The 13,293-nt window shown below is 42.0% G+C and overlaps 4 protein-coding genes across 4 annotated transcripts; 2 read left to right on the forward strand and 2 right to left on the reverse strand.

Moving 5' to 3' along the window:
• The first annotated feature begins 893 nt into the window (after positions 1-893).
• Positions 894-2,784, forward strand: LOC135438726 (CDK5RAP1-like protein). Its single transcript, XM_064697193.1, has one exon. It carries the CDS (start codon positions 966-968, stop codon positions 2,736-2,738), a length of 1,773 nt encoding a protein of 590 aa, XP_064553263.1. The 5' UTR covers positions 894-965; the 3' UTR covers positions 2,739-2,784.
• Positions 2,734-3,694, reverse strand: Rrp46 (exosome complex component Rrp46). The gene is made up of 3 exons (XM_064697433.1): positions 3,528-3,694; positions 3,231-3,466; positions 2,734-3,175 (listed from the first exon to the last, which is right to left on the reverse strand). Exons 1-3 carry the CDS (start codon positions 3,631-3,633, stop codon positions 2,795-2,797), a joined length of 723 nt encoding a protein of 240 aa, XP_064553503.1. The 5' UTR covers positions 3,634-3,694; the 3' UTR covers positions 2,734-2,794.
• A 292-nt stretch (positions 3,695-3,986) lies between these two features.
• On the forward strand, positions 3,987-8,950 carry Irp-1B (Iron regulatory protein 1B). Its single transcript, XM_064697066.1, has 10 exons — positions 3,987-4,135; positions 4,203-4,295; positions 5,035-5,204; positions 5,266-5,481; positions 5,547-6,057; positions 6,119-6,219; positions 6,276-6,392; positions 7,220-7,874; positions 7,935-8,653; positions 8,713-8,950. Exons 1-10 carry the CDS (start codon positions 4,129-4,131, stop codon positions 8,821-8,823), a joined length of 2,700 nt encoding a protein of 899 aa, XP_064553136.1. The 5' UTR covers positions 3,987-4,128; the 3' UTR covers positions 8,824-8,950.
• A 1,006-nt stretch (positions 8,951-9,956) lies between these two features.
• LOC135438789 (solute carrier family 25 member 44) lies at positions 9,957-12,472 on the reverse strand. Its single transcript, XM_064697306.1, has 4 exons — positions 12,344-12,472; positions 11,038-11,970; positions 10,839-10,966; positions 9,957-10,774 (listed from the first exon to the last, which is right to left on the reverse strand). The coding sequence occupies exons 2-4, from the start codon at positions 11,735-11,737 to the stop codon at positions 10,583-10,585; spliced, it is 1,020 nt and encodes a 339-aa protein (XP_064553376.1). The 5' UTR covers positions 11,738-11,970; positions 12,344-12,472; the 3' UTR covers positions 9,957-10,582.
• Between the last annotated feature and the right edge of the window lie 821 nt (positions 12,473-13,293).

Raw genomic sequence — 13,293 nt, forward strand, 5'->3', positions numbered from 1 at the left:
ACTGCCAAGTTGAGTGATCGCTCTATCGCCAGACTACACTGAGGAAGGTCGTAAAACAGAATAACATAACACATAAAATATTAACATTGTTCATTGTATTTTTTTGAAGCGCCATCTACTGCTCTATATCAAAATCTTCAATAAGACGTTTCTAGCTTACCAATTGAATTCAATTGGAATGGATGCAGTAACAGAGACGAGTTTATTTTCAAAAAGACTTTCTTATTCTAATAGCCGACTAGCGGTTATATTTTGTACTTATTCATGTACACATTAAAATGTTTTTCATTTAGCAACGTTGGTTGGGCACCAGACCAATATTAGGAAATATTTCAATGTTTAGCAGCACCACCTATTGGATAGGTTCAGTACATACGTAATGGTACAAACTTTTGAAATATTGAACCGCGACACCTATCGCCTATGTTTGGTACTTACTGATGTGTACGCAATGATGAAATATTTTGATAGGCTCACCTATCGGAGATATGATGTACTAAGTACTAACGAATAGCGCACTCTCTGGAGCTATATTTGCACTTTTACAGGCTGGATAGTTAAGAACTTACAGATTGTCCGCGTAACAAAAATAGATTTTAGTTTCTCTGGTTCATTTGATTATTTCTGTAAGAATATAACGACTTGTATGCCCCTATTTTTGAATTGCATATTTATTTTGGGCGACTACAAAATATTATTTCTTGAAGCACTATGGTTATTTTGAGTATATTTTGTAATAGTTTATCACCTTTTCGTAACCTTATATACCCGAATACATTTAATTATGAATAATCAACTTTTTGCTTAATTTTCATCAGCCAACGATTTCGCTTATATTAAAAAATATCGATATAAAACACACAAAAATATAAAAAGTGATTTATCGATACATAAAAAAATCCCTGTTGTAGCTAGCTTGTGACATAATTTCTAAACAAAAGCGATTGATTTCAAACCAAACTGCCATGAGGTTGCGCTGGCAGATAGTCAGTGGCTGTTTGCGACAAAATTGGCGCAACCAAAGCAATGCAGCTGCATCCACAGCTGCTGCTGCAGGCTTTGTTACCCCTGCCACACAAACTTCAACCAACAACTACTCGCACAGCAGCACACGTGAAACGTTCGTTGAACGCATAGAACGTGGTCCCGGTCTGAAGGACTTTTTCACTGTGAAACCTAAGCGGAGGCTGAGAGAAGAGGACGACTCGTATGCCGAGGACAGCAATATACCATACCTAAATTCAATAGACTACAATGGCCATGGACGGCGGGTGCACTTCGAGGTATATGGTTGCCAGATGAACACAAACGATACGGAAGTAGTGTGGAGCATTCTGCAGAAGCATGGTTACCAGCGTTGCGAAAATGCTTTAAATGCTGATGTCGTAATGCTTGTGACCTGCGCGGTGCGCGATGGGGCCGAACAAAAGATTTGGAATCGTTTGCGACACTTGCGAGCGTTAAAGGAGCGGCGTGGAACCAAACGGCAGCCGTTGCAATTGACAATACTTGGCTGCATGGCGGAGAGATTGAAAGAGCGACTACTCGAGCAGGAGCAATGTGTGGATGTCATTGCCGGTCCTGATAGCTACAAAGATCTACCAAGACTGTTAGCCGTAGCTCGACACTATGGCAACTCGGCTATCAATGTATTGCTCTCACTAGACGAGACCTATGCGGATGTCATGCCCGTGCGCTTGAGCTCCGATTCGCCCACTGCCTTCGTCTCAATTATGCGCGGCTGTGACAATATGTGTTCCTACTGCATTGTGCCCTTTACACGTGGTCGCGAACGTTCGCGTCCACTAAAATCAATCGCGCGTGAAGTGCTGACGCTGCAGGAGCAGGGTGTCAAAGAGGTAACCCTTTTGGGTCAAAATGTCAATTCGTATAGAGACAAAAGCTCCGAGCATTCGGACAAGGCCGTTGTCAGTTTGGCCACAGGTTTTAGTACGGTTTACAAGCCGAAAACAGGCGGATTACCATTTTCAGTGTTGCTGCAAAGTGTGGCCGAGGCTGTGCCGGAAATGCGCATACGTTTTACATCGCCGCATCCAAAAGACTTCTCCGACGAAGTATTGCGCGTCATTCGTGACTATCCCAATGTCTGCAAGCAGCTGCATCTGCCCGCGCAGTCGGGTAACACGGCGGTGCTCGCCAGAATGCGCCGTGGATACACACGTGAAGCTTACCTGGAGCTGGTGTCACACATTCGTAAAATTCTACCTGATGTAGGTCTCTCCAGTGACTTTATTTGCGGCTTTTGCGGTGAAACGGAGTCTGAGTTCGAAGACACCATATCGCTCATTGAAAGGGTGCGCTATAACGTGGCCTTTCTGTTTGCCTACAGCATGCGCGAGAAAACCACAGCCCACAGACGCTATGCAGACGATGTCCCAGCTGCGGTAAAAACCGCTCGGCTCCAGCGCATGGTGAAGGCCTTCCGAGAAGGTGCCACGCAGTTGCATAAAAGTTTCGAGGGGCAGGAACAGCTTATACTAATCGAGGGTAAAAGTAAACGGTCCGAAAGCTTCTGGTTTGGACGCAATGATGCCAATATAAAAGTCATTGTGCCCGCCGCCTTCCTGCCAACAGACAAAGCTAATGTGAGCGCAAAGGACATTAACGTAGGCGATTTTGTGGTCGCACGGATCGTAGATTCCAATTCACAAGTCCTGAAAGGCATACCGCTGCATATCAGCAGCATTGGCAGTTACAACCATAGCAGAAAAATTTAATTTAAGCGGACAATAAAAATGGTTAGCCAGCTTTAATCACACTTAATTACTGAACATCACGTTTCCATTGGCAGATCGCTATTGCTGCCTTCTTTTATCACCGCGGATTGCTCCGCACTTTTGCCATGATATTTGGCTATATTACTACGATAGAACTCAAAGACTTCAGCACTGGCCGCGCGGCAAACGCATTCGATATCATTGAACTGAGCAATCTTGAAGGCGCCTTTTGTTTGCACCAACAGAAGGTTCCCATCCACAGAGTCGAAGGCAAATGTAAAGCTGGCTTGCTGATGCAGGGTCTCATTTTGGTCTGGGTCCAGCACAAATTCGCCCTGTTCATTGATAATGCAGTGTACTGCCGCAAAACTGTACTTTAAGGGCAGGCCGCCAATGAGCATGGCTAAACAGGATGCATTCAAGGCGCACGCATCTATCTACAAAGCAACTATTTTGGTCGGCAAGCTTAACAATACAATTTGTATTACTTACGCTTCCACGATCCTCTAGCTCCTGCACCTGGACTGACATTTTTGCACGCGGATATGCTTCACTCAACAGGGCCAGTTCCAAAACATCTCGTATGGCCGCCTCGCGTATGCGTTCTTTTACCTGCGGCAACCCGGCTTTAGGACGATAGTTGCACTCCAAGTAACTGCCTTCAATGCTTAGGTTTTGTGTCTTCACCTCAATGGGGCCCAGCACAGCGGCTATAACTACTGTGGCGCCTATAGAATAAAGTGACTAGCTCAGCCGGCATGCTAACATAACATGGAAATCAATACAAACCTTGGCTATACATGACAGAACCATCGCAGCGGGAGAGCGGGTTAAATTTGCAGTGCATCTCGCGTAATTTATCTTTCGAAGCATCTTCAGTATCTGTTTTACTCATTTTAATATTTAATCAAACCGAAAAACAACGTGCGGACATTAAAAAAAAGGCGAATTAGAGATGAGCGATATATATCTAACAGTTACTCGTTGCATTTAAGGCAAGAATTTTAAATCCTAAAAAAATAAATATCGAATCAACAGGTTAAACACAAGATAAGCACGCAAGCCTCTTTAATAAAAGATTAGTCATTTTGTAAATCACAAGTATATTTCAAACATTTATTTAAAAATGGAATGAGCCTTTCTGCTGGTAAGCATTTGCTTTACTAACTAACCTAAGCATGCAATACAATGGATATTTTGCACTGATTTATTTTTTAGCTGCGTACCACCGCCATCTCAAGTATTTTATATTTCGTCCCATCAGTGATTTGTAACTGATACAAATACAATACAACACAAATACTAGTGGTAAGAGCTCAAAAACTTGTTCATTCCACAAAGTAAACGCCCGCAGTTCAGGTTAAATCGCTCTAAATAAAAAAGCATAGCAATGTCTGGTAAGCCCCACTTGCAGTATTAAGCTTGTCCAGGGTCTTATATAATTAATTACACAATAATTAACAGGTGAAAATCCATTTGCGCAATTCGAGAAATCCTTCACTAAGGATGGGACGGTGTACAAGTACTTTGATCTGGCTTCGATTGATAGCAAATATGGTAAGTTTTATGTAAATGTCGATTACCTGGCTACGTGGTAATAATGTCGATACGCTGATATCGTAAAAGGACAGAAATAGCTACTTAAACACCTGTTCAATGCAAAGAGCAACGACTTGAAGTTTGACCCCAACTTCCCAGTAGTGACCGCTTTAATTTGCAAGTCCAAACAGGGTCAGTGGGTAGGTGAGACTTACTTAACGGCATGGACGGCATTAGTTCAGCCTCAGCTTTCTAAGACTCGCCTAGCGCTTAGCTGAAAGCGAAAGTTATCAATGTGATTTGCTTTATTGAGGGAGGGGTCGGCGAGGCTCGTTCGGGCATGCCAGGCACACGACGACACCGGCGTGTTTTGATAAGGCCCGACTATATTCTACGTTAACATTGCTCTTGTATTATGAAGACAGTTATCAGCATGAGCAAGACAAATTCACACTGCTGATATCGGACGAAATCGTGGCCTGATGCTTCAGACATGCGAGTGTAAAACATAATTTTGTGTATGCTTGTGTGTATTTCCTACGCATCTATATAGTAACGGAATGTTTTAAAGTGAGGCGCGTGTTTCTGGGTGCCTAAGGTGAGAACTTTCCAAGTACTATTTGTTACCCAATCTCAAAGGGCAAGTGCTTGAATCGAAAACAAGTGCCCCTAATAAACGCCGCTGTTCGCTGATAAGTATCTGTCTTGTTTGGTTTTGAAGGTGACTAACCGTAAGTAAAAATCCACTCGCTTACAGATCAGCTGCCCTACTCGATTCGTGTACTTTTGGAGTCTGCGGTTCGCAACTGCGACAACTTTCATATACTCGAGAAGGATGTACAGAGCATTTTAAGCTGGACGCCAGCCCTGAAGCAGGGCTCCAATGATGTGGAGGTGTCATTCAAGCCAGCGCGTGTTATTCTGCAGGTGCGTTGCATGTTGTGATCAACAGGTATATTATTACTTTATATAATTTGAATGGAAATAGGACTTTACGGGGGTCCCTGCCGTTGTGGATTTTGCGGCCATGCGTGATGCTGTCTTAGATTTGGGTGGCGATCCCGAGAAAATTAATCCCATCTGCCCTGCCGACTTGGTCATTGATCACTCCGTACAGGTTGACTTTGCGCGCGTCCCTGATGCCTTGGCAAAGAACCAGAATCTAGAGTTTGAAAGAAACAAGGAACGTTTCACGTTTCTAAAGGTGAAATTTGCGTTGCTTAAACTTTAATACTCTGTGCTAGATTTATAATCTACATTGACTTTCAGTGGGGTGCCCGTGCCTTCAATAATATGCTGATTGTGCCACCCGGCTCGGGTATTGTACATCAAGTAAACTTGGAGTACCTGGCCCGTGTGGTTTTTGAAGGTGATTCTGGCGATGGCAGCAAGATTCTCTATCCTGACAGCGTTGTCGGCACTGATTCACATACTACTATGATCAACGGCTTGGGTGTGCTGGGCTGGGGTGTGGGCGGTATTGAGGCTGAGGCTGTAATGTTGGGCCAATCCATTTCTATGTTGTTGCCCGAAGTCATCGGCTATAAACTAGTTGGTAAACTAAGTCCTCTAGCGACTTCCACGGATTTGGTGCTGACCATTACAAAGCATTTGCGACAATTGGGCGTGGTCGGAAAATTTGTTGAGTTCTATGGGCCAGGTGTAGCAGAGCTAAGTATTGCGGACCGTGCCACAATCAGTAACATGTGTCCTGAGTATGGAGCTACCGTGGGCTATTTCCCCATCGACGAGAACACGCTCGGTTACATGAGGCAAACAAGTGCGTAGAAGACAGTCAGATGTTACGTTTTTGAGTCATTGAATTATTTATATCATTACAGATCGATCTGAGAAGAAAATTGACACTATTCGTGAGTATCTGAAGGCCACGCAACAATTGCGCAACTATGCCAAGGAAGCTCAAGATCCAAAGTTTACTCAGGTTAGCTGATTGCATACCTTAATAAAATTTGTATTGACGTATAAACTTGCTTCCAGACCATCACCCTGGATCTTTCAACGGTAGTTACCTCTGTATCAGGACCCAAACGTCCACACGATCGTGTTTCTGTTTCAAATATGCCCGAAGACTTTAAGTCATGCTTGTCCAGCCCTGTAAGTTGAACAAATTTCACTCTTATGAGATAAACAAAGCCCAGTGATGCTTGGACATCTGACAAAACTGAACTTGGTGTATCCCATAAATTGAAATCCAAATCACATTTCACAAATTCTCAAACCTTTCCCCGAACCGACTGTTAGGCTGCTTACAAAAGAGCTATCTAAAAGAAACAGCAACTGTGATATGTGATAGCTTCTAATGTAAAATCACGGCTACTATTTCCTTAGATAACTCGATATAAATAAAAATGGCTGGAACGTACACTTTTTGTATCACTTGTACCGTTTTCTCACAGCGAATTGCATTGATGTGTTAGCTTTATTATTGCGAGTCCCTCATAAGCGGGCACACCAATGCAGTTAATTGTGAAATGCAGTACCAAGTGCATTGGCAAGACACCACCACGTAACACTCAGAACTGAAACCTGGCTCTTGGCCAGCTAGCTCTTATAAGCACCGTTGCGTTCAATGGCCGCTGCCAACGCATCAAGTTTCCAACGCCAGCAGCACTGGCTGATCGGTTTTGATTATTACCAAAAATTGCTGAGAATGCGCTTCGCTTTCTGGCACGCTCGATATTTTTTTTGCCGAATTTCTAAAATTGTGAAGTGCCATTGTTTTTATTGCAATTCGTTGGACTTTAACGTTTTCTGAACCCGGGCCTGGCCTGGCCTGGTTGCACTGATGGGGCCTCACGCGGCCGCTTCCGCAAACAAACTGACCTACAAATAGTTCGGGCACAGCAGGGTCATTGAACTACCAGTCATCTTGTCTTTCCGCATAAATGTTATCAGCGATTTTTATTGTTGCCACATTTTAGGTCGGCTTCAAGGGATTTGCTATTGCACCAGAAGCCCTTGCGGCCAGCGCCGAGTTCCAGTGGGACGATGGAAAAACCTACAAACTCCAGCATGGATCCGTAGTCATTGCTGCAATAACGTCCTGTACGAACACCTCAAATCCATCGGTGATGTTGGGGGCGGGTCTACTGGCCAAGAAAGCGGTCGAGAAGGGGCTTAGCATTTTGCCCTACATCAAGACGTCACTGTCGCCTGGATCTGGTGTAGTGACCTACTATTTGAAAGAGTCTGGTGTTATTCCATATTTGGAAAAGCTTGGATTTGATATTGTGGGCTATGGTTGCATGACGTGCATTGGAAACTCAGGTCCTCTGGAGGAGAACGTGGTGAACACCATTGAGAAGAATGGCTTAGTTTGTGCCGGCGTCTTATCGGGCAACCGTAACTTTGAGGGTCGCATTCATCCCAACACCCGCGCCAATTACCTGGCTAGCCCCTTGTTAGTGATTGCATATGCCATAGCCGGGCGCGTGGATATTGACTTCGAGAAGGAGCCGTTGGGCATTGATGGGAATGGAAAGAACGTGTTCCTTCGCGATATTTGGCCAACGCGCACCGAAATACAAGAAGTAGAGAACAAGCACGTTATTCCAGCTATGTTCCAGGAGGTCTACAGTAAGTTTACCAGACGTAAAAAGCCGGGAATTATATATAATGACTGTTATCTGCTAATAGGTAAGATCGAAGTGGGCTCAGAGGACTGGCAAACTCTACAGGTGTCTGATGGCAAGCTGTACCCGTGGAGCGCCGAATCCACATATATTAAGCGTCCACCCTTCTTTGAGGGCATGACGCGCACGCTGCCTAAGCTACAGAGTATTCAAAAGGCGCGCTGTTTACTCTTCTTGGGTGACTCTGTGACCACTGATCATATCTCACCCGCTGGCTCCATTGCCAGAAACTCGCCTGCGGCTCGCTTCCTCTCTGGACGCAATTTAACTCCCCGTGAGTTTAATTCGTATGGCTCGCGTCGTGGTAATGACGCCATTATGGCACGTGGCACCTTTGCCAATATCCGTATAGTGAACAAACTGGTCCCAAAGACCGGCCCCCGCACGCTGCATATACCCACCCAGGAGGAATTAGACATTTTTGATGCAGCAGAACGCTACCGTGAGGAAGGTACACCATTGGTGCTGGTCGTTGGTAAGGATTACGGCAGTGGCAGCTCTCGTGATTGGGCCGCAAAAGGTCCATTCTTATTGGGTGTAAAGGCAGTCATTGCGGAATCATACGAGCGCATTCATCGTTCTAACCTGGTCGGCATGGGCATTATTCCCCTGCAGTTCCTACCTGGCCAGAGTGCTGAGACTCTGAAGTTAAACGGTCGGGAGGTCTACAACATTGCTCTGCCCGAAAACGGTATAAAGCCTGGGCAAAAGATTCAAGTTGAAGTATGTATTTTTCTAAATGAATGATTGGTAACATTAATTAAATTCTAATGCTCTTTTAGGCCGATGGCACAGTGTTTGAGGCTACGCTGAGATTTGATACCGAGGTGGACATCACCTACTACAAGAATGGCGGCATCCTTAACTACATGATTCGCAAGATGCTTTCCTAAACCATCCCTCTTTAATTTGCTTATTCCACTTGCATTTTTAATACTGTACATTGTAGTCTCCTAAGTTTTCAATATGTGCTGGTGCTTAGTCTGATCAATGGTCGAACCAATAAAAATTAAGCCAAAATTTCGTACAACTCATTTCCTAATAAGTGTGCACTTTACTGTATATACAAACTAATATATTTTATTCGTTTCCATCGGTACATTTACTGTGTCGCGCCACTGAATAATTTAATAAATATACCTGTATATCTTCAAATGTATTTAACCTTGAGACCGTAAACCTTATCACAATGGCATCGTCTACAGCTACTGCGACAGAATATTACAATAAATTGATTGCATTGTTGATAGTCCACATATCGTGCATAGTTTTCTAATCAGCATATTAGTCAATTATTAGCCAACGCATTATATAGAGGTTACTCTATGCCCTCAATTAAATAATGTGTATAAATTATATATGTAGGTAAGTTCCATAATGGAATTGATAATTGTTGGTATAGGTACCGAAATGAAATTTAGTTGGAGCTCTCAAAAACCTCCATTACATATTTACAATGCTTTCAGAAAGCGGTTAATATTCCCAAGAACAATATGCGACCACTACCGATGACATTTATAAGAATGGTCAAATTACAAGGAATTAATTACTATTCGCGTAAAGATCTTGTCTATTGTAGTATTTTTTACAGTACTGGCTTTAACTTTTTTGATTATGTTTAATACAGGTTGGTATTGCTTACCATGGCGCCATTATTAACTAGTCTGATATTGAAAACATTGGTTGATTATTTAAAACCGACGTCATAAATTTTAAACACTGACAATCAAGTCCAGTTGTACATTTCTAAAGACTTGATTCGTAAATTTGGGGACCTGTAACATTTTCATAATTATAAAGTTGGTCGTTTACAATGATAGTTCATCCATATTCATCTTACCACACCATGCGAAAATACATACCTACAATATGGAGCAAACAAGATTATCATTATTTCTTATCTCTACATATTTCGAAGGCTCAAAAACTATGAAATCCACGTTTTTAGTCAATATAGTAAGATGGAAAGATCGCAGTGACTGAACACACTTCAAATTTATGTTTCACAGTTATAAAAGTGTTTAAATTCTTGGTTTGTACTTTATTACAATGCATGCTAAAACTACATTTCATTCAAACACATACATCCATTAAGTGTCTAAATAAGGCGCCCTGTTGTGATAAAAAGGACACAGCTAGGTAAGTACTAGAATTAGAATGTCCAGTTTGGCTTTATAAAAGTATTATTGTAACATTATTATCAACATCATCATCAATTACATACTTAAATTAATAATGTACAAGTCTGTTATTATGTATACACGTGCTATATTTTCTGCTTTTAAGCTGCTTTCCATTGCCTCTGGTAGTATAATGTAAAAAATTACTATAACAAAAAAGTACACTTTAAGCTATAACACTTTAAGTATTTTTAAGTTAAATTGCATAAGTTATGTAATGTAAACATTGCAGAGCGTAACAATTTTTTTTACTATTTGTAAGATACATTTAAACGCCCTAACAAAAATTATCATTGTTAAGAATTTAGCTAATAAACCTGTGCCTTTCACTATTCATCTCGTCAGTTATTTACAAAAGTGGAGCACATAATGCGCTCCAGCTGGCTTAGCAACAAATCTCTGGTGGTTCCTCAGTACGTTGCGTAAATGCAAATGCGATTTTATTTGGGTTTCTTTAGAGTTGTGCGCTCCGTTACCAGCGTATTTGATGCTTGTATTGCTCGTCTATGGCAATCCGTTTGATGGTCTCATAGCCTAGTATAATGCTGAACGAGAAAGCTGCCGACTGCACCAGGCGTGCGGATAAACCTTTAAAGAAGCAGTTGAGTTTCTCCTCATGCCACAATTCGCGGAAAGCAACACCCATTGAGTCTAGACGATGCACCTGCAAGCCAATGAAATTTTGATATGTGATAGAAGACAGTTTTGAAACTGGATCAAAGACTTACCTGAAGGCGTGCCCGTACTATGTCCAATGGATTAGTTAGTATCGTCGTTGTAAAGCCACCTAAACTGCCGGCCACACATTGGATAAAAAGATGAGAGACCCAGTTGGGGCATATACGATACAGTTCGTCTTCGGTGACATATTGAATAAATAAATGTGTGAAGCGTTAATCAATAATGTGTACTAGCAATACAACTTACCCTGATATAGATGGTAAAACGCCCACCACATAGCAGAGTTGGGCACATAGGCCATTAGGCTGGCAGTGTATCCTCTGTAAAAGCCGCGAAACCCATCACGTCGCATTATCTCACGCCCTATGTCCATAGATATATGCAAGCGGCTGCGACCAGGCCAGGATTTAATACCCAAAGGGTTTATATCAGCTTTCGCGCCGGCATGAGCCGACATTCCGAGGACCATGGCGTGTTGTGATATTACGTCAAAAGGAACTATGATGGTCTGGCCAACGAGCGACGCACATCCACCACCAATTAAAGCTTTGAGACGGTGACCAGCACCCAAATCGCCGAGTATGTGTCGCACACCTTCGTAGGTGCTGATGTAAAACACGCCCGATACAATCTGCACTGAAGATATCCAGAAGCCACGATATAGACCAGGCACGCCCTCAGAGCGGTAGATTTTCATGGCACAATCAATCATGCCTTTATATATATCGCTCTTATGCTGCACCTGCAGCTGAGTCTTGATCACAGTCAGTGGAAACAAGCAACAACGCACCGAAAATGAGCTCAACATGGAAAGTGGAAAGAACTTGGTCTTGTTCATCATGTCCCACTCTATTGTGCGTATGTAGGAGCCCTCCTTCCCACTGGAACTGCTCGTGCCAGCAGCTCCGGTATCGGCCTTCATATTCACGCCAGTGCTGTCCGACATTGTGTTAGCTGTATCTGGAACAGCTGTCGGAGACCGTGCGCTTGCCAAGCTGCGCTTGTTGCATACGTCGCCAGTATACAAGTGAAGCAGAAGAAACACACTCTTAAATCGAAATCAGCTAAACCGTTTCTGAACCTTTGTTTACAGCATCATTGTCTGTGGCAGTTTCCGACCAGCCTGGCATGCATTAAGTATGTTATATGTTCTTATGTGCAATGAGGATGTGGGACGATCTGAAATGGAAAAAATACCATGGTATTAAAATATATGTATTTACATTGACGCAATTGGAGACGGCACGAAATTCATTGGGTTCCCAAGGTTAACGCTCGGATTCATAAGTATTATTATGCATTCATTGTTGTATTTTGACTTTTTTCTCTTTGTTTTCGATATTGTTATTGTTCACTTGGCGGTAAGGGCTTAGAGATCACCTAAAGCCATATGTTTATAGATGTGTTGGTAATTATATAATGCGTACAGACACAACCAACACCACCGCCTGACCATTGACCGCGTCATCACCTCTGTTATCAAATGGGCCCTACACAATGCGTAATCAACATATTTTTAATATGATTTTTTCTTAATAGAGATATCGCTTACTTCCGCAATAGTCCAGCATATGAACTCTACTTAGGTATATTAATATTTGTTGTTTATTCATACACCTACACTCGCACCCACCCTGTTCAATTCTTATTGTTGATGCTGATTTTGTATCGACCAATCGATATTTTAAACAGAAAAAAAATATTTATATCATTCTTTTTCCTTTATAAGTAAGTAATTGGTAATTTCTATAATTGTTTTACATTTGTAGAGGTGAAAATTTAATTACCGACATTTACCACAAGTTTTCATCAATACACTTTTTAAATGTTACGAAAATTAATCGATACTTTTCCATTCAATACATCGATACACCAGAATGCACTAGGTATTTATCGCGGTGCAACTTACAAAGACTGGCAACTCTCTTCCATACCACTTGGGTGAAAGCACTGGTACTTTAGCGGAATTTTTGAAATGAAAACATTAAGTTTTTAATTTAAAAGATTTTTTTCAATATATAAAAATTATAAATATGCACTCAGCAATTTTATATTTAAGAGGTTAATTTATTGATTAAAAATTTTATGGACCGTAAAAGACTCTGTTTTGGCTTTTCCTATTCTTTTCTTCTATTTTTGCTATCTTTTACATGTAGCTACAATATTTTTCCAATTCATGGAAATAAATAACCCTGATTGGCTGTTGAAAATATAAGTTGCACACCAATTACATTCTTGGTGGGCGTTTTGAGTCTGCGCAATGTGACGCAGCATCCTAACGGCCTATCAACCCTTAAACCCCAACACATAAATCATAGTGAACGTTGGACGCGTTCTAAGAATTTGTGCAGAGCTAACAGTTGCCACGGCTACTTCATAATCGCTGCACGGTATTGACGGAATGCGCCGATCACTGGCTGTGACTAGTGAATGCCATGAAGTGATTAATAATTCAAAATTATTGATGCACGGAAATAAGGTGAAATCCCATTACTGAAATTT

Source organism: Drosophila montana, unplaced genomic scaffold (assembly GCF_035044405.1).
Source record: "Drosophila montana isolate Dmon_TW-CO22-7 unplaced genomic scaffold, ASM3504440v1 contig_1083_1, whole genome shotgun sequence".
NCBI classification, from domain to species: Eukaryota; Metazoa; Arthropoda; class Insecta; order Diptera; family Drosophilidae; genus Drosophila; species Drosophila montana.

What these genes read in the sequence shown, in the direction of transcription:
- LOC135438726 (XM_064697193.1), top strand. Translation starts at nt 966, where the DNA reads ATGAGGTTGCGCTGGCAGATAGTCAGTGGCTGTTTGCGACAAAATTGG.
- LOC135438789 (XM_064697306.1), bottom strand. Translation starts at nt 11,737, where the DNA reads ATGTCGGACAGCACTGGCGTGAATATGAAGGCCGATACCGGAGCTGCT. An exon ending in GTTTTACCATCTATATCAGG is followed by an intron (nt 10,967 to 11,037) that starts GTAAGTTGTATT and finishes ATGTCACCGAAG; the next exon opens with ACGAACTGTATCGTATATGC. An exon ending in TAGTACGGGCACGCCTTCAG is followed by an intron (nt 10,775 to 10,838) that starts GTAAGTCTTTGA and finishes ATTGGCTTGCAG; the next exon opens with GTGCATCGTCTAGACTCAAT.
- Rrp46 (XM_064697433.1), bottom strand. Translation starts at nt 3,633, where the DNA reads ATGAGTAAAACAGATACTGAAGATGCTTCGAAAGATAAATTACGCGAG. An exon ending in TTCTGTCATGTATAGCCAAG is followed by an intron (nt 3,467 to 3,527) that starts GTTTGTATTGAT and finishes TTTATTCTATAG; the next exon opens with GCGCCACAGTAGTTATAGCC. An exon ending in AGCTAGAGGATCGTGGAAGC is followed by an intron (nt 3,176 to 3,230) that starts GTAAGTAATACA and finishes GTTGCTTTGTAG; the next exon opens with ATAGATGCGTGCGCCTTGAA.
- Irp-1B (XM_064697066.1), top strand. An exon ending in TTCGATTGATAGCAAATATG is followed by an intron (nt 4,296 to 5,034) that starts GTAAGTTTTATG and finishes ACTCGCTTACAG; the next exon opens with ATCAGCTGCCCTACTCGATT. An exon ending in AGTCATGCTTGTCCAGCCCT is followed by an intron (nt 6,393 to 7,219) that starts GTAAGTTGAACA and finishes GCCACATTTTAG; the next exon opens with GTCGGCTTCAAGGGATTTGC.